This window comes from Glarea lozoyensis, assembly GCF_000409485.1.
Source record: "Glarea lozoyensis ATCC 20868 chromosome Unknown GLAREA4, whole genome shotgun sequence".
Taxonomy (NCBI): domain Eukaryota; kingdom Fungi; phylum Ascomycota; class Leotiomycetes; order Helotiales; family Helotiaceae; genus Glarea; species Glarea lozoyensis.
This window is the reverse complement of record NW_007360999.1, coordinates 120,041-140,258: the sequence shown is the minus strand read 5'-3', so window position 1 is coordinate 140,258 and position 20,218 is coordinate 120,041. Positions and strand designations below refer to the sequence as shown.

Genomic DNA, 20,218 nt, shown 5'->3' with positions numbered 1-20,218 from the left:
GTCTTCAAATGGCCGCATTTGAAGCATGAAAATCGCCATGAGCGGTGAGTTGCATCGGAACGAGACTGTTAGTAGGGACTTACGTGTAAGGACCCTCCATTAATCAGGCTCTATTCTTGAATTTGTACCTGAATGTATCAATAGTGCCTTTCAGAGGATACTGTTTCAAGAGTCCTTTCAATTATTGGATATAATATATAATCGGAATGCTGGTGTGAGGAACGAGATTCAAAGAGCGTAATGTAACTTAAACGGTCTTAATGTGTCACTGTGATACCTTGCTAAAACTAGACCTTCGAGAAACTCCGAATCCTGAGAACTGTTATCGTGATAACTGTCCATCCCCGACTTCTTAACTGTCGGTTCATCAGAATTAAGGTCATACCGTGTGCACGGCACGGTGTATTCGTCGTGATATGCGGGTACAATGTTGGTATAAAATGTGAATGGATTCCGAAATCAACCCAGTAAATTCATGTCTTCATCCTGTCGATCAACCATCAACCCAAATTTCTGTCAAAGATAAAACCGTCTAATAACTCCAAAGTTCAAACGACGATTTAACAAACGAAATAATGCAAATCCGAAAATCTCCCCACAGCATCAGAAACTCCAAAAGTGCAAAGGTAGATTACTAGTTCTAATCACTTGCACGGTAAGGTATATAACTCATAATATGCGGTGTGATTGTTGAATAGTATATGGATGATTATTAGCCATGGAAGAGTTGAGGCTCAAATATGGAAAGAGCCTTAACCGTGACTACCTAGGTAGCTAAACCTATTTGGGACAGCCGACGTGGGATCCAGCCAATCAAGTGAATGAATCTCCCGACAGGTAGCTAACATTTCGCCGCTCTTACAACAACATTATAATTATCCGTATCAAACTCCTGTCCGCAAACACCTAGGATTGTGTCCTTCACATATCGGCAGCTGTTAAAGAGATCCAACGCGTAACTAGCTATATATGCGCACTTGGGGCTGATGTCATAGTCATTCTGGCGCGCGTCAGCATGTCTCCTTACCAGTGAAGAAGAGCAACTCACATCGTTGCACAAAAAGATGGCCGCTTTGTAAGAACAGGAGATTCGGTTACATTGTCGAGGACCGGTATGGCAGAGATCGATCGTCTGGAGATATTGTGCTCCGGAATCAATCTCCCATGGATTTGCGGGTGTCCAATTGAGGTGGGGGTTTGCCAATTCGTTTCCGGCATCTGCGCAGCAGAGTATATTGGCCTTGTTCCGGGGACTCAGAGATGGGAGGTGTGCTATATTGGGAGCTTCGAAGTAGGCTGTGAGATTGAATTCAGGATGGAGGGTCTGGTATGCTGCGATGCTTCCTGGGAGAATGTCAGCGTGGACATGAATTCCATATTAGAAACATCAGTGAAGTAGGAATTTCAAACACAGGGAAAAATATATCTGAATGCTTACCTCTATAGTACCGTTATACTCAAAGTAATTACCGTCGATTTCACCCTTGAATGTCCAAGGTGTTACGGCATAGGGAAGGGAATTACTACCAGAGACAGCCAGGGCGGTTATGTAGGGTAAGAGTGCTAGGACAGCTAGGTGGCTAAAGATAGTGGTGAGGATCATGGTTGCGGTCAATAGTTATTGTGTGGTAACTTGATGATGATAAGTGTCAAGTATGGTATTCAATGTGTAGTTGTATAAGAGTTTAGAAGAAATGGATGAGGGGTTGAGAGGAAGCGGAATAATATGTGGAAGCTTTGGTTTCTTTCTCGCTATCCCCCAAGCGAGAATTTCCTTTGTCCTGTTACAGGAAGTTATGAGGACATTCATACCAGTGTAAGAAATGAGTAGAGTAGTGACTACTACTCATACTCTACTCAAGATGATTACTCACTATTTATAATCTACTCAACCTACTCACATTAATCATGCTACTCAAGATGATTACTCACTGCTTATAATCTACTCTATTCTACTTACACTACCTATGATTAGTGTGAGTAGGTTGAGTAGCGCCACAAACGTGACCTCTAGCCAATTAAATAGCTCGGAACCTCGGGCTAGCCCCTTAATTACTAGTCAATATACCCCCCGCCACATATATAGGGGTTATATTCGGAGGCTTACTAATACTAATCAAACTACTCAAACTAATCATAAGTACTGTGAGTCGCTACTCTACTCTACTCAAGGGGGTCTACTACTCATAATCTACTCTACTCTACTCACGCTACTCATGATTGGTTTGAGTAGGTTGAGTATTCCTTTCTTTCACTGATTAATACTCGCTTGTGGCGAATTAACAGTCTACGAATAGCAGCTTCCAGCACATCTACAGAATGTGTAATGAGCAGCATTCATAGCCCGTAACCATTTATAGTTCCGCAAATTTGCTCGTCCTCGATGCCACATGTTTCTTGTTGTATTTCACATCTCCTCCTTTTTATTTCAAATTTATTGAGTATCTGTGAACTTAGATTTTGGTAAAAGTTTCCCCATCTCGCTAACATCAAGAACCCTTTTATTACTTGCACTATTATGGACTCGTCAGTCCCAAAGATTCACCCAAAGAACCTGAATACTTGTCACTGTACTGATGGAATAGGAAATGTTTCTCCATTATATCCGAAACCAGCTAAACAGACATAATCGCTAGATCATTAAGTGTAACTAAAATTGGGGAAGAAAAGGCGAGGACAAAACCGGTTATCCTCAGCATTATAACCGAGAGTTTGGCTCTCCGCATACGTACAGGCTTGAAGTAACGAATAGAGACAGAGCGTGCTCTACTTTTCAAGGCTCTGAAGAAGCATGTTAGGGGCGGAAGTAAGTGTTCAATGAATGTCCTGCGGAGAAATTTACGTTAAACCATAATAAGAATAGGAGTGAAACTTGGCTTCGGGTAACTTTCAGGATACGAAACTAAGTCGCACTTACGAAGTGACGTCGAATTCTTTGAACATTCAGGTGTTTCAATAGTCTCTTCGTGTCAAAAATTCATAACCAGGCTTAGGCTTCCCATTAAGTTAGCTCGTGTAGGAAATTTCAGGAATGAACTGGGTTTCAACTTTTCAGACTTCTATCATGATTTTGAAATATAATACCTATTCCAACCCAATTCATCGCTCAAGTTAAACGCCAAGATCATCTTCAACAGTCGTAATTATCCCGTAGATTAACGCATCGCTTATTTATCATTCGAAATTCAAACATCTGACAGCTGTTACAGCAAAATCGATTTCAAACGACGAAAGACAAAATTTTATTTCCAGCCCTATCAAAACCAGTTATATCACGGTATGGTACCTTGCCAGTTCACTAAGCCCTAGGTAAGGTACTGTGAGTATCTTTGTATACTATACCTAATACTAAACACTGAAGCCCGGCGACGCAACGAAAGATGTCAAAAGTAAGGAGGAGAATACTCTGTTCTTCTAAAATGACTTTGTTATTAGAATGACCAAAGGAATGAAAGAGCCGATAGGAAGAATGGAATATTGATAGGATCTCCAACACCAGTATTACAATTAGACACAAAGCCATTAGCTGGAACTTTTCAGCCTCCTGAATTGCACATTCGATTCCCGTATATTGAGCAAGAACGTATTCAAAATCCATTACTCATTTCCTATTAATTGTCGCTTACATTTTCCAACCAACACCACATTGCAAACAGCACCGTCCTTCAAACACCAAAATCCATTCCACCCAAACTCCAAAACACCCCCAAGAAGCGCCCTACGACTGCCCATAAACACCAGCATACGCCCGAATCGCCGGCTCAGCCGCCACCTTTGGCAAATAACTCAGAATATTCAACGCCGCCTCCGGAATCAACGCCTCAGTCGCAAGCACATCGCCAATCCCAATCCCCGGCGCCACAACATCCACACAAGAAGCAGTCACACGGTTGAAATCGCCCGGGCCATCGTGCGTGAGGGCGTCTACTACAAGCGCATAGGCTGTCGGATTTATTAGCACGCCGGCGTGGCCGTACAGTGTGCCTGCTGGAAGCGCGAGACATGCGCCTTGTAAAAAAGTATTTGACGTCCCGACACCGCGCGCGTCACTAATGAATCCAGACGCCGAGTTACCGATTTGGGGTTGCACGATCTCGTCTGTAGCCGTGTAAACGGTGGTTGTAGGGACGTAAGCACTGTCTCCGTTGTTGCTTTTGAGCGTGGTGATGAAGTTCGAGTTGTAGACTTGTTGAAACACCGCTTCTGTGCAGGCGAATGCGTTGCCGGATGCGAAACCGGGACAGAGGAGGAGTGCGAGGATGGTGCCGTCGAAATCAGGGGAAATGGAGATGAGATCCGTGACCATCGCGCGTGTGGTTTTCCAGTATTTGAAGGCCCATTGCGAGACGAGGGAGCCTTGGGACCAGGTTATAACGGCGGGCTTTTTGGAGGTGAGTTGGTTTATGTATTGGATTGCGTAGGACACGTATTCGGCAGAGGTTTGGATGTCGCCGAGGAGGTTGTTGGGGATTTGCAGGTAGACTGGGTCGCCGATTGTGGATTGGGAGAGGAGTTTTCCGATGTTGGGTTGGAAGTTCGTGGATCCTATGGTTCCGGTTCCGGGGACGAAAATGATGGGTTGTTTTTGACCGGTGAATTCTGGTGGGATGTAGATTGCTTGGAGGAGTTGAGATTCGGGAACTGAGAATGGCGCGTTTCCGAGGAGGGTCTGTATTTTGTAGAAGTTTGGAGAGGCGGCTTTGTTGTTGCTTAGTGGTACGTTCATGGCCTACAGAATTGTCAGGAGATGAAGTAGCAAGGGTTGATATGTAACTTACGAAACCATTGGCAATGGACGTGATATCCGCGTTATTAACTCCATTCAACAACAATCCCAAAACATTACCCAGAATATTCTGTGAAGTCGGTGGCGCCTGTGATGGATTCGTAGCACCCCAAGCCTTCGCCTCCAAGTTCACAGCATCCGTTAACGTTGTTGGTGAAGCTGTTGGTTTCGCAGCTTTGAAAAGCTTTTGGACCACCGCTGGGACATCCGTTCCTAATATTGTGCCATTCTCAATTGCGCCTATTTATCGATTAATTGTGGAATTTTCATGTAAGTTCGGAGTACTTACTGACGACCTCATCCGCAGCCTCAAGAGCAGTTCCCAAATCACCTAGAACCGCTGGAATTGCGTCCAGTATACTTCCTAAATTTACAACTGCTCCCCCAAGACCTGCTAAAAGACCGGTAAGAACATTAGTCTCTTGATTGTTCGTCTGTGGACTTGGAAATGGCAACGGTGCTGGTGCTGGAGCTGGTAATGCGAGCACAAGCGGTGCGACCAAAGTTAATAAAGCGTATGAACGCATCTCGAATTACTATTATGAGATGTATATCGCAATCCAAAGCATCAGACACAAAAACCCTCCTCCCTTCCCACGCAGGACAACCGCAACTATATCCCACCGCACCCACTCCATAATGAAGATCTCCGCTCCTCAATGACGGTAAAGTTCTTTCTACACTCCCATCCGGTCAAACTGTGGATGCCGCGCAAACCCGCAATCCATTCGTGCGGGACGACACTTACTCGCCGTCGCTAGATCTACATCTCCTCCCAAGAAGCCCATACTTGTACACCTCTCAATCCCCCAAGCCACAGCCGTCAGAGCAACTTGGCTTGCAATCCACTGGTGGTCCATCTGTCAAGTACGCAAGCTCGTTTTTAGTATCGGCGTCATAGAGGTTCTGACACTGACATATCCTTTCGGCGATCCTACGTATCCGGCGCTAAATTCAGAGTACGGTTTACGATTGGATGTGGAACCACAAAAGTGTCCAAACCCCCGGGAATACGATGGCTGCTTTGGGATGGGACGTGCAAATGGGAAAGTGTAAAAAGTAGACCGCGAGACGTGAATCCGGTAGCGATCTGAGATCGAGGATTGTCCTTGCGAAGCTAAGGAGCGCCGAGCTTATACTTTGCGGGGACGCTATTGGCGTATGGGGCGGGGATGAAGATCAAGATTATCCACCGTGTTTGTGAAAGGAGATTTTGGGCAAAAGCGATGATCCTGAGATGATTTATTGTGGGTTTATTTGAGAAGTTGAGATGGAGATGCAAATGTGGATGAGCTGTACTGTTCTGATGAAATCTGTAGAGGACGATCATCGAATGCTCTGATGCTCAGTGGCACATTTCACAAATCCATCTATCTTGCACTTTGATTTTGTTATTTCGAGCAATGTCTTTCTAGGACGGCAATTATCTTGTCTTTTCAATTCCCATCACATTTATCGACAGCTCACAAATGAATTTTCCCAGGGAAAATAGATCAATTCTCAACAACTTCGATGTTATACATATATCTCTACAAGGCAAAAAAACTCCCTAAAATTAGCACCTCCTCTACAGTACTTTCAGTATTACTGGAGCCCTAATGCAATTATGCAAAACAATCTACAGATTTCTATTATATTAATCTATACTTCTGAAATATACAATAATTATAATACCATAGATGTACGTACTCTTCCAGATTCTGCTCACATATTGATACTGCAAGAATAACTAGGCGACTGATTTCACTGTAAACCTTATAATAAACATTTCCCTAGTATCCCCTTAGCTGCAAGCGGCAATATTACCTATTCAAGTTGGCTAATAAGAGAATCCCCAGCAAAAATCCCGATTGGTCATGATACAAACGGTGAGTGAGCGGTGAGCAGGTGATATGCCACCGTTGCAGTTGAGATAAAATGTCCGAGTTCAAAATAACTATCGAAGTGCTCGCATTAATTAGCGTACCCGTACAGACACTGATTGATAGACATTGAAAATTCAGTGTAATGGCATCTGAGAAACCGCCTCGTGGAAGACGCGAGCTGATATCGACAAAGAAAGCTTCACGCCTTGAGAAGATGGAAGCTGTGGTGGCTTCATCTTACATATCAATCATGCACTCCTATTGGCCTGGATGACAGCTGAAATGCAACTGTGACATGCATATCTTCCATTCTACAATTTCAGCATTTCCCCCTCTCCATCTTCTATGAGTAGACGATTTGCTTCTGATGGCAAGCCCAGCAAGTCCGACAGAAGAGGTTGGGAGGTTGTGGGATAAAGCACTGAAAGAATCGGGCATCGACAAAAAGCTCATCGACCGGTATCATGCCTCGACCGTAGTTGATATCCTTGACAAGATCAACGAGGAGAATGAGGCATTTGGGAAATGGCGTCACGATGGAGGTTACCTTGATAAGCTGAGGACACTGGTCAAAGATGGATTGGGGCCGATCAACACTATTGGCACTGTGGTCGCCGCGTCGGTTTCACCTACGTTCCCCCCAAGCACAACTATTTATAGCGCATCACAATGCTCATTACGACTTCAAATGCCGTCTCGGACGACTTCGATGCCTTGGAAATTCTATTCACTGAGATTGGAAACTTTCTCAACACGTTTGGCATTCTGGAAGACACACTTCGGTCAGTTCCCTCTGTTGAGAATGTGCAGAAGGCACTTGTGGCTGCTCTCAGGTCAATACTCGGTGCTTGCAATGTCGCTCGAACATACCAAGAGAAAAAAAGAGTAGGAAACGGTTTCCGAAAGTTCTTTGGCAAGGATGGGGGACTGAAGGACGTAAAACTCAGCTTCCAGCAAGCAACGAAGCAGGTGAACGAATCGTTAATAGCGAAACATATGTCAATACTGAACTCCAAGAGCTACAAAGGCAAAAAGCTTCTAGTGCAGCCTTATCGAGAGACTCGCTCGAGATTGTAAAATTTCATTTCAAAACGCATTTGGATCCGTCGGCCGACGGGGCTATCACAAAATCTGAATTGCCTCTGATGGAAATCAGAAAATGTGCAATCCTAGAAACGGGACAATGGCTGTTCGAAAAACCCGAGTATCTTGAATGGACCTGGCAGAAATCACGCATCCTTAGAATATCTGGCGACCCAGGAACTGGAAAGTCGCACCTTGCCAGTTCAATCATTAAAGATATATCGGATCAATTCGGTAAGGGGAGCAAGACCTTGATCGCATACTTTTTCTTCAAGTTCACAAGTCCGCACAGGCGTTCTGTTGAGAATGCATTGCGAAGCTGCATCATTCAAATTGCCCAAAGAAACGAGGTCTTCCGCGAACGTGTCGCAAGAAAGCTTGAGGATGATGGAGTGGGGCTAGACATCCCAATGTTGAAGAGGGACAGAGTGAGTCAATTGCGGAACAAATGGTTGGTGGGAGAGTTCCCCGAGAATGCCAAAGATACATTATGGCTTGTCTTCGATGGCATTGATGAGGCAGATGACGACGAGCGAGAAGAGTTGACAAACCAACTCATACAATTGACAAAGAAACCACACAAAATCCAAGTTGCCATCCTTGGCCGACCCGAGGTCCATATTGCCTTGGACCTTGTGGACACGACTGGTCAAAGCATCATTACAGTCAATAGGGACAGCAATATGTCTGATGTAAAGCGCCTGGTCAGAGCCACCTATGATTCAATGGACGAATTCAGGGTCTTGAAAGGCAATCTTCGACCCTCTATTTTGAAAGCCGTTGCTAGAGCATCTCAAGGTATGTCAGAAACGTTTCCAGAGGCATCGATATGGCATGATTAAACAGGAATAGGAGCTTTGCTTTACGTGACACCGGTTCTCGTCTTGCTCTCAACGCATGAAGGTTCATCTATGAAGTATGCTCTTCGAAAGCTTCCCAAAGGTCAAGATCAGATGTACAAAATGGTCCTCGAGCGCATTTTTGGGAAAGTTCCCGCCCGCGAACGGCCATTCATCGGAACGCTGATTCGCTGAATACTTCATGTCAAGGAACCGCTGAGCTTCAGGGAGTTACAAAGTCTTTACGATACAGAAACAGACTATTCCATTCCAAAAATCATTAATACTCGATGTACTAGGTATGTGCAGCTGGTACGTAATCCAGGTATACCTCACTCACGGAGACACAGCATCTTCTTTTGGAGGGAGCCAGTATCCGATGAGTCTGAGGATGATCGCGATTGGGACGGATCGGAGTCAGAGCAGGAGTACGAGAACGATGATGCCGACTCCGCATCAGTGGACTCTTTCTCGGGCGAGGATCACAATGTCGACGGCAATGACGATGGAATCGGAGCGGAGATTGAAAGCACAGAAAACCCATCGGTCGTTCTCGAACCTGCTGTCCGAGAATTGTCAGATGGAGAAGATCCTGGATCCGACTCCGACGTTGACTTGCACTGGAATTCTGATTCGAACCCATCTCAAAACGGCAAGAAAAATGAAGAAATTGAGGAAGCTTCTCGTGTAAGAGTTGAGCTCGTTCACGCAGCTTTCCGCGACTATCTCGGCCGTGCTGAGAAAACGGACAGTGTTCCACCCCTCGTGACAAGGCTATCTGATTCGAAGCTCGAACTTGCATTACGAACTCTCAAAGCAACGTGTGATCGTACGCCTCGAGGGAGATTTTTCCGGAAATATGCATTTGTGCATTGGGCTGATCATCTCTTTGACGTGTGTGATGAGCGATGCACAGAAGGCGAAGTGAAAGACCTCGTTATTGCCATTATTAACATGTTGCAACAGGCTGAGTCTCCTCTCACTATCAAAAACAATCAGATTTATAGCTACCTGAACTTGGGTTTGAACAATGAACCCCAGAGCAGAGTTCGAGAGTTGATCCTAAAATGGCTGAGGAGAGTCTCTAACATTGGTGAGGCAAACCTCGAGGGCTTTGATCGTTTTGCAGTGAACCAACTGCTCAATCGCCCTCTTTCGATTTGGACGAAAATGGCTTCAAGATTCGTCAAACAATGGGTTAGAAGCAGATTACTTGGATCAACAGTTTACTAGCTTCGACTTGTTCAAGCGAGCTCACGGCTTACTTATCACGGTATGGGATTTATCGATAATCTAATTTCCATTCGTGTAGTGCTAACTCCTCGCAGACTGATCAAGTCCCTCTGGTTGACCGTGCCCAATTTCATTCCAAGAAAGGGTATCTCTTTTCTGACATTCTCACCGTCGCAAATGCGTTTCCTGCCATCCAAAAGAATTCCATCGCCCGTCGGCAGATAGCAGCAACAGCAGCTCACGCTTTCATGTTTTCCGAAGCAGCCGCAGAACTAAAGGCCGCTCTGGAGACGAGCGAGGATGAACTGCAAAAGTTTGAAAATGGTGTTGCCCCTGCTTGGCTTGAAAGCAAGCAAGGAAAGCTTGGTATGGCATGTCAGAAACTCGAGGAGACTCTGGCAAGCCATAGTGCCAAGAGCTTGGTGCAGGAGTTAGGAAGAGCACTCTTTATGCTCGGAGACTTCTATGCTGCTCAGCAGGACTATTCCAATGCGCTTCGGACATACGAGCGGGGCATGGAGGTGACTCCGATTAAGTACAACCATCTATCCAACAAGGTTCTTCTTTGTCTGGATGCTTTAGGTGGCGAGCATTATGCCAAGGTCATGGAAGAATTCACGGCTCTTGCTGATGACGATCAGTCAGAATGGCTGTCCAGGTTCTCTTTTGAGGACAGGGAACCAAATTCGGGCAAGTACCACGATATTCTGCATCGTGCTGCGGCAGCAGTCGACGCTGACGAAGTGTCTACTTCTTCCGTCGATTACGTACTCTGTTGTTATGATGCTGCTGCAATCAATAAATCGCCGAACCCCGTTCATTCAACACTCCTTCTTTATCAAACAGCCAAGGCGTGCAAGGGCCCCTTTAATAGGCCTGAACAAGCTTTCAATAAGTACCAGAGGATCTGCTATGATCACGACAGGGTACTGTTCCTACTAGCTGGAAAGCACAACCTCCTTCGGGATATTGCAAAAATCTCCCGTGGCGAAGTATCTGCCCTGAGTCGTGACACGAGAATCTCACAACTATATACATTATCACAGCTCAAAAGCAAAATCTGGTCAGTCATGAATCGCCGGAATCGGGGACAAAAGCATTACGATCCTATATATAATGTGGAATTCGCCGCCTACAAATTGAACCAGGCAGAGCCATCTTCAACCGACTCAGACTGGCCAGGCCAAGGATTCATAAGGGCGAGATCCCGACATAATGTCAATGTCTTACAAGATACTACAGGCAGCAACGACCTCGAGAGTTTCAGGAGTCTGGCCATCACCCTCGCCTACCAAGATCTACCACAACTAGCACAGATCTCGTTGTCTGCAATGCTATCTAACGTCAATCCGGAGGCGTTCACATACGATCATCCCACTACCGAGCACCACCATGCGAAAGCTCACGGTGGGACGAATTCGAAGCTGGATGAAGATCTCATTCGCCCGGAACAACATGCGACAGTTGTGGTGCGGGGATCTTTGATATGTGCAGACCCGTATATCAATGTCTCAACTGTTTTAAGTTGCTGTGTGTTGTATGCTACGATAGGTTGTTCATTGAAGATCGTTTGACAAGGAACTATGCTTGTCTCTGCGTCAACGTATTAAATGGCGCATTTTGGTACATGCACCGTGCAATAAAACACACCCAAGAATCGACCTTTAAAATGTAGAACGATGTTTTTATTTAATATCTAGTCATTTGGCTATTTACCTCAGGACTTTGGCACTCGTGTAGCCTCTTAGTATAATACTTATATAGATACTCAATCCTGCCTTAATAATACTCTATAAACACATTTTTAAACCGATTAAAACTAGCTTAAGTTGTATTCGTACGGCGCTTATGAAATTGCCTCTTTAAAGGATGAGCTAGAGTCTCGAGAATAGAGAAATCTAGTGACTTGCCAGGCCCGGTAATAAGAGGAAATTGAGTCTTTTTAGCCTATTTAGTAATCTCTTTACTAGCGTGAGCAGAATCGGTATCTTAATAGAGAGTTAAACCCTTAAATTCGACATCGTTTTAGAGCTTTTCGAGAAGATAGCGATAAGCGCTAGAAGTCATCTTGCCTACGCTATTCTTGACCTTGTACGAGATTACTCTTCGATAATTTAAGCCGACGATAAAGAAGATATTTAAGAGCTTAAGGTGCTCGTTTTCTCTTACTTTTACCTTAATATCTTTAGTCGTTATCTTCTTCTTTCGATGGACGTTCCGAGCTATATATCGAAGACCCCGCCGCCTCTTAACCCTCCTTATAACCTATAGTCCTAATCCGAAGTAGAATTTATCGCAAAAAGTAACCTAATACTAGTCTATCGAGTACTCTCGAAGTCCTCGAACCGAGCTAGGAATACCGATATATTTAAAGGTAAAAAGAAGCCGTACGCTAGCTTAATAATCGGTCAAAAGAATCTCTTCGATACACTTCGCATTTATAATACCTTCCTCCTTATTTATTCACCTAGCTATAGTCTAAGGGTCTACATCTAGGTCGAAACTATAGGTAGAAGCAATATCTAGCTTGGGCTTTCTACGGTCCTCGAGAGAGATAGATTTATCGTCGATATAATCGGTAATAGCTTAAACACAACCTCGAGTTACTAGCCGAGGTCGCCCTCGAGGGTCTTCCTTATCCTCTAGTATTGAATTATAAAGCGTCCGACAGGTATTCTCTTTTCGGACTCGCGATTGGGTTCGAGAATAGGCTCCTAGAGCCTTCTTAATATCGGCATCTGTAATCTTAATATTACAGGTCTGTGAAATAAGCCTGGCGCCCAGAATGGCAGAGCGTGTTGGCGTTTAAAGATGTTTGTGATTAATCTCGGTAATTAAGCCCTTAGGAGGAGTTACAGTCCTACCTCTAAACTAGTAATCGCGTGGCATTGTTGTAGAAAAGCTGTATTGTGGTGAATAGGGGTAAAACATCGAGTCGCATTTAATTTGGGTGTGGCTTTAGTGCACGGTGTATGTACCAAAATACGCCATTTAATACGTTGACGCAGAGCTTGTGATCCGACGCATGAGTTCATCGAGGCGCCTGTGGAAGGGTGGAGAGGAGTGAAGGACGGGGTGATGAGGGTTGGAGAGTCGGAGACGAAGTTCGTGGATTGGTTGAAGGAGGTGAGGGATGTGTTGGGGATAAGTGATGATGGTAGAAACGATGATGATGATAGCGATGATGTTGCTAGCGATGATCTATACGGGATATAACGAGTAGAAGACCACGACAGCCTTACGCTAAGTACGGGGCTCCCCAATTAATAACGAATAATAAACCTAACCCCTAAATAAGAGATTTTAACTATTCTATTTACTAAAAAGCCCTAGCTAAGTATAAATATTCCCAATTATATTAATACAATCTTTCACCTTACTCTTATTAAATAAATCTACATCAACAATAACACTAATCTCAATAGTAAAACAGATTTCAAGTAATTCTGTATTCAAAACTACATTTGACATCGAAACCCAGGCGGTATAGGTATCTTCCAATTCCAATCCTTACATCGCATCCCCGACGTCACATCCACCTAAACCCCGACGCGCATGCCCACGGAACCCCGTCAAGCCGCCAGCCACAACCCTATATGATCGACATATTACATCCTCCCCCCTCACCTTGCAGCAGCTGCACATCCCCTCATATCTTTAATCTAGACCTTATAACTTACATCCAAAACGTAAATCCCTATCCATCTCCTCGAACGAAAACTCCCCGATAACAACACACTTTGCTTCCGACCGTCGAACCAGAGCGCAATAAAAAACCCCCAACACCAGCACCATTCATCGCAAAAACAAAAAAATAACCTTACATGAATCGCACATATTTACATCTACACCCACATCCATCCATCCACCCGAAAAATCCTATCCTATCCGCATGCGTGCGAACTTGTTAAATCCCGATCCCATCCGCATATCCAAAATTTGAACGATCAATCCCAGATAAATCAAAGTAAAGAGAACCGTTTTCTTGTTTCCCCCCCTTTCTCGCGTCCGCCCGAAAACCACCTGGACTTATCACGACCCATCCCCCGTCCACCGCAACCGCAACAACACCTTGTGGACAAAAATCATGTCGCGTACCACTGCGGAGTATAACTCCACGCTTCACAACCCTCTCCGCCACAACCTAACCCTCTTCGACGCACCTGCAGCTCTTCCTCCGCCACGACCCCTCCAGCCTCGCAAATCTGTCGCGCAACCTTGGGATAAGCTTAAACCCCCCAAAGTCGCTGGGGGACGAATTTACAAACTCATAAACTTGTGCTGTAGCCAAGACAGTGCCCCAAGTCATGAGGATACCTATGCATTTCACATTTCCATCACCCTCAATGACGTAGCCCTCTACATTTCCTTCACACTCCACAACAGTCAACTACTGAGAACATTTGTGCTAACCTCTGATATTAAATATTAATAGGATCCCCCCTAGAAAATTGACCGTTCTGTATTTTAAAATCCCATATTCCCTTCATCCCATGCCCCCTCCCTCCAAAGATATATAACCCAAACAATCCCATGCATATAGGTATCCAGAACGAAAAGAAAAAAAAGTCCAAAATCTCCCCAAAACACCTAATACCCATCTAACATGCACCCAACCCACCCCCTATCTCCCGCATCAAAAATGCATCAAGGAAAGCTCCTTAGATGACCTAAAGAAAAAAATGATGATGTATGTGAAAGAAATCTGAAAGATGAAGAAGAGGTGCGGAACAGATCCTCAAGGTCCCACAGCATGAACCAACCCCCCCTCTACATAAAACGGTCGGGAGTACGACCGAATCGCAACAGACACGATACTGCACTGTATGCATGTCATACACACCCATCTCAAACAACATCAACAAACTCAAAAAAAGATGAATATACTAATGACTATTCTCTCCCTTCCAAAATTCAAACCAAATTCAAGCCAAAAAACAATGCAACCATGCAAACCACCTTTCAAACGCCATCCACCAGCCAGCCCCAAAAAGGAGGGACTCTCTCGCCACCCAAAACCCCTTCAAACCAGAATCCGTAAAATGCAACGATGGGATATCTAAAACGAGCAGAAAAAATATGACTAGTAAATCAAAAAAACAAGGAAAATGAAAACAACCACGGCGGCGAAATAGAAGCCAAGAGAAAATTAAATGCCGTAGATATGAAGGTCAAGAAAAGTAGTACGCGGTCAATCGTCGCGAGGGTGTAGACAAGGGGGGCAGATACTGCTGAGTAAAGCTGTCATACACTCGAACTGAGGGTGTGGTTGGGTATGTGAAGCGATAAGTCAACAAGGACGACGACGATGTTGACTGCCTGTGGCGGAGGGGGGATACGAGTTCAACTAGGATTGCAATCGGGGCTAGGGTGGCTCGTGCGCGTGACCAATGATTCGTGCAGGACACCCTCTTTGGACCTTCGCCTCCTTGACGGCCAATCAGACGGCCGCATCAGCCTCACGTACGCGATAGAGACATCTGGTGACTCTGACTGCGAACAAGTTGGTTATCTGCTCCGGAAACCGCGTTATCCGCAATGTTATTGTTGCGAGGGTAATTTGCTAACTGTCCGGTCAAGGATGCCGCTTGATTTGCGTGGTTGTAGCTTGCCATGTCCCAAGAGCCTCGAGCGGTCTGGGGGGTGAGATGGGCGTATTGATGAGAGGTTTGCATGTGTTGCTGCTGCTGCTGTTGCTGCCCCCCTTGCCAGTGGGGGTCGTGAGAGACGCGAAGATCAGATGGACCTGGGCCTAGCACCATGGACTTCTGACTATGAGGTGAGAGTACGCGCGCGGGGATGGACGTTGCGTATGCGGTTGAGGTGGTTGAACCTGATATCGATCGAGGAGACATGGTCCCATGATGATCTCCCATATAGGAAATGCCGGCAGATGATCCTTCTGCTGCGTAGCCCGTGGAGCTCGATGGAGTCAGAAGTGGTGGAGCAGGCGGTAAGGTCGAAGATGGGGAAGCAGACTGATTTTGAATCAGCAGGGAATTCAAGAATGCAGTATGAAAGGAATGCAGAGTAGTTAATGAGGAATCTGGGTATGACTTACGTATTTGCCGATGATCTTCTTGAGCGCTGCGGCTAGATCTTTCCAGTGAAACACCTTGACATCTTTTTCGATATTGCGGGGTTTTGGCGTTGGAAAGCCCATGATGACTTTGAAGAATTCCTCGCTATCTGGTTTTCCCTTGGAAACAGTCAGAGGTCGGTAGCCTTCCAGATTCCTGCGTATCCGGTTCTTTTCTTCCACAGTGAATCGAGCTGCAACCAACTGTTCCAGCAGAGAGATCGTATCCACGCTCGTGACAAAGCACTGCTCCTTTTCTTCCCAGTAAATGCAACTGATGCAAATACTCTGTGGCGGTCGCTCTTCTGGCGTTACTGCTCGAAATGAAGCGGAAATTGTGCTGCCAGACTGTGATCTTGTGAAAACAACCAGCCGTCGTTTTGCGTCCCATTCATCTTCTGACCATTCTTTTGCCATCGACTCTATGTCACCGTTGATTTCCAATTTCGCCTTGCTTGGATATAAATTATATGGTGCAAACTGTTGTCCATGAATCCCGCCATGTGGTATGGTTGCTGGACTTGGTGTCTGTTGAAGCGTGGAAGTTCTGATTAGAGGTGGGTTTGCAGATAGACCGGGTGAAGGTAGAGATGACCGGCTCATCGACTCAGACGAAGGAAGTCCACTACCTCTCCCAAGATGCTGCCCCGCCGATCCGTACGCTGGACTCCAACTTCCTACCCGAGGTGATTGCGCTTTGATTGTAGGAGGTGACGCATTCGATGCGTTTGAGTAACCGTAACCGATGTTTCTCGAAGGTTGTGATGGATAGCCTGCTAATGGTCGGTTGTACTGTGGTACAGCATTGCTATACCCTTGACTGGCTTGCATGTATGGGGAGTACGAGGAATTGTTTTGACCGGTAGGATATCCGTATGCGGTATACTCCTCCTTCGGTCTAAGCATTTGAGCCGAGTTTCGCTTTGCAGGACTCTTTATCAACTCTGGAGATGCATCCGACATCTTTCTCTTCCTCGAACCGTCTTGCGCACCATAATCGTTCTGCACATCACTGACATAACCAAAGTTTCCCACTTCCACCGACGCAATGACATCGCCATCTCCGCTCTCCATGAGCATATTCACTGGTACTTGGGAAGTTGTACAACCGGTCACCGCGAAATCCGGGACTTGCGCTGAAACGGTGTATTGGCAGACAGCACCTTGTTGGCTCGATTTCGTCAACGCCGCTTGACACTTTCGACCTCCAAAACTCAAGTAGAAAACTGGCGTGTTGCTTGTCATCAGTTCGTACATGGAACTAATGTACACATGCAACGGCGTTGATGCGGGTCCAGCTTTGGGCTCCCATTTCGATATTTCAGGAATTGGTGTCGACCCAACATTGAGATAAGGTCCTGACTGTACATCGTAGGGCGTGCGGCTCTGCGATGGAGGGAAGGCCATCGGATTTAATTGCTGTGAGTGCGCATACCCGGGCGCAGTGGCTGAGGAGGAACCAGGCTGCGATCCATATGTTGTCGCGTATGGGAAGGATCCCTCGGGATAAGCACGATTTGGTTCATAGCCTGAGTATCGCATTAGTAAGTGAACAAAACAGTTTTGAATCGGATACAAACTGTGAAGTTCGGAGGGAGCTGGTTTCCCGTAGGCAGACATGGGAATGCCGTCTCTTGGGGAATGTACCCTCGCCACGAGGGCTCCCTCGTAACCTTCTTCGTGATATGCGGCACTCTCGGGCGACGGATATGACTCGTCTAGAATAATTGGTGTATGGGACGAGAGATGTGCAGGCTGCAGCCAGTGAGTCAGTATTTATATGTAGGCAACAACTTGCGAACTTGCGCAAAGGAAGCGAACTTACCCCAAGCAAAGAATACGTTGAATAGGCCAGTTTGGCGGTTGAAGAAATGTTTGGTATACTTTAGATCGACGAGCGAGCGTCTAGTTGCAGGTCGAAACCTACAAAGTTGTTATGTTGGGGGGCGAAGATGCGCTTTACCGACGATCTGCTCGTTCAACGAACCGCGACGATTTCTGCTGAAACGATGGTCTTGCGGGAATATAGCGCTTGATTGGAAGCGTCTGGAGCTGGTATCGAATGAACCCGGGGATGAGTCGGTTCGTGCTGCTGAAATGATTGTGGTTCGAGCTATCATATGGGATGTTTGGATCTTGCGGAGAACCGTTTGAACGACAGCTTAGAAGAAGGAAGGAGCTTCGATCTGACTTGTAAGCTGCTTGAAACTTGGATCGAGCTCTGTAAGTAGTGATATAATCTAAATATCAAAGATTCTGTGGTTGGTGTGGATCGAGTCTCGGGAAGTTGAAACTATAACACAAAGGGTTTCTGGTATGATGATACTAAATTTCGAAGCTGTTCAGCGCGTCCTAGTCAGTATATAGATGGGAAAGAGGACAGAGCGGGACCAAGCTCGAGAGGATGCGCTTACAGATGTAGACAAAGACTTGAAGCTGTTGACGTTCACCGGGGGTTGATGGTGTCCCAGAGATTATGCAGCCACCCGACTGAGGAACCTGTTCGCATGAGATTACAAAAGTCAGTTTATAGTGTCGTCAAGGTCATGCTCGCAAGTGCCGGTGACATTCAAACAAGCTCCATGGGGGAGAATAAAGGTGGTGTAGACAGGCAGGCATATGTACAGAAGCACCACTGGAGACGAGCGTGGGTTGCCTCTAAGCAAGATATTGCGCACAGATGACTTGATGTGCAGGGATGCAAGGGAGAATCGAAAAGGGTAAGGATCACATACAGCTAGGTGGTGGGGTCCAAAGTGCCGTGCAAGCTAGTCTCCTTTGCTCGAGTAGTCGTCTGGGCAAACGCGCCAAACACCGCGAGAGAGCAAATGCAATGCAGGAGCAGCAGAGGGACGTGAAGAGGCCGAAGAGGCCAGCTGGAATATGATCTCCCGTCGAGGGCTGTCCACTAAGAATTCGCGCTCGCGAGAAGGCGGCTGATGGCTGAAGATCTGAATGTGGTCACCACAAGCGAATGAAGTGAAAGAAGTCCGCGCTTTCGACAGGCTAGGCGCAGAACCTCCGAATTATTGCTGCCGTCCTGATATTTGAACTGGCAGATGCCCAAATTCTGCCCGATATTCCCAATTCCAACCGTGTAGTTAAAGTTGCCGTAATCGTTGGGAGACCGTTTCGAGACCCGAGTAGCCTGGGCTGGAATAGGTGTGTCGTGGCGTAGACCTTCACCGAAGGAACGCGAATTGGGACAACGGTTTGGCGACAGTCTGAGCTTTGCCTCGTGCGGTCTGGAATATCCTACCTATATCCGGTCGAGGTTGGTCTAAACGAGAAGGAGGCTGTTCTTTAAATGGTTGCTTAAATGAGGTAGAATATCGCCAAAGGGTCGCAAATTCCACCAGATCTTGACAAGAATGATGCGTGGTCTGGAGCCATACAATCTGAACGTGGATCCAGTTGATGATCATAAATCAGGGACCAATGCAAGGCGGCGTCGTAGCTGGAAATCGCCGTCAGAAGCAAAGAAACCTGGCGCGTTCTGGAAGATGTCGTCTTGTCGGTCAGAAGCAATTCCGTCTCGCACAGTTCCAGTCGGAGAGATGTGATTAGAACAGACGTGGAGTGAGGGTGTACTAGCCGTGTTCGTCAAATCGCAAGAACTGCAAGGTGTGAAATCATTAAAAGGCGTAATAGTGAAGAGGCAAAAGAAGCATAAGAGGTTGCCCTGCTGGGAAACAGGATCAGGCCAATTTCTGGTCCTATGAGGACTAATCGAGGCGGCAGCAATCGAGGATTTGTTCGGCGACCTGCGGGCCAGCTTGGAAGGCGACTGGCGCTGGGGAATAAGCCGTCAATAGAATCGTAGAATCGTTGAAGCTCGTCCGTGAGAGTGGTGGGGGGTTGCGAATAGTGGATGGCATCTGTTTACACGGTTCGCATTCGACGGTGAGCGTTGAGCAGAGGCAAGCCACCATGGGAAACGTAAGGATATGGGGTCGAACGGGTGGTTGGTGGCAGATTTTTCCGAGGAGTAGGAAGAGCGCGTCAGAAATGGATGCAGCGCACTGTTGATGGAAGAGAAGTTGAAAGAAAACGGGAGTGAGAAGAAGCGGTCACGAACGATTTGATGTGGTCGTAGCCATCGGGAATTATCCTGATCCCGAAGAAGTATGGTTGGAGATCTGTTGCCGTGCGTGCTGTAAGAGGAGAGGCCAGAGCAGAGAGTTTCTGGGTTCCAACTTCCAATTAGGTTGTGGTAAGCGGCGACAATAGCGACGGACGCTTTCTGCGGGCACTAGAAATGACAGCTCTTGCACTCTAGTGAGGATGAGCAGCGACTTCCATATTCAGCGCTATCCTCGTCTCTTTCTCTCGC

At 46.3% G+C, this 20,218-nt stretch overlaps 4 protein-coding genes across 4 annotated transcripts; 1 reads left to right on the top strand and 3 right to left on the bottom strand.

Annotated features, from left to right (window-relative positions):
• Window positions 1-841: 841 nt before the first annotated feature.
• GLAREA_09386 (uncharacterized protein) lies at window positions 842-1,603 on the bottom strand (the record flags this gene model as incomplete). Its single annotated transcript, XM_008085983.1, has 3 exons — window positions 842-1,000; window positions 1,049-1,344; window positions 1,471-1,603. 3 exons carry the CDS (start codon window positions 1,601-1,603, stop codon window positions 842-844), a joined length of 588 nt encoding a protein of 195 aa, XP_008084174.1.
• Window positions 1,604-3,718: 2,115 nt separating this feature from the next.
• Window positions 3,719-5,313, bottom strand: GLAREA_09385 (uncharacterized protein; the record flags this gene model as incomplete). The annotated part of the gene is made up of 3 exons (XM_008085982.1): window positions 3,719-4,729; window positions 4,779-5,026; window positions 5,076-5,313. The coding sequence occupies 3 exons, from the start codon at window positions 5,311-5,313 to the stop codon at window positions 3,719-3,721; spliced, it is 1,497 nt and encodes a 498-aa protein (XP_008084173.1).
• Window positions 5,314-7,018: 1,705 nt separating this feature from the next.
• GLAREA_09384 (uncharacterized protein) lies at window positions 7,019-11,380 on the top strand (the record flags this gene model as incomplete). Its single annotated transcript, XM_008085981.1, has 5 exons — window positions 7,019-7,269; window positions 7,640-8,162; window positions 8,433-8,536; window positions 8,873-9,666; window positions 9,912-11,380. 5 exons carry the CDS (start codon window positions 7,019-7,021, stop codon window positions 11,378-11,380), a joined length of 3,141 nt encoding a protein of 1,046 aa, XP_008084172.1.
• A 3,885-nt stretch (window positions 11,381-15,265) lies between these two features.
• GLAREA_09383 (uncharacterized protein) lies at window positions 15,266-17,505 on the bottom strand (the record flags this gene model as incomplete). The annotated part of the gene is made up of 3 exons (XM_008085980.1): window positions 15,266-15,784; window positions 15,868-17,414; window positions 17,466-17,505. 3 exons carry the CDS (start codon window positions 17,503-17,505, stop codon window positions 15,266-15,268), a joined length of 2,106 nt encoding a protein of 701 aa, XP_008084171.1.
• Window positions 17,506-20,218: the final 2,713 nt, after the last annotated feature.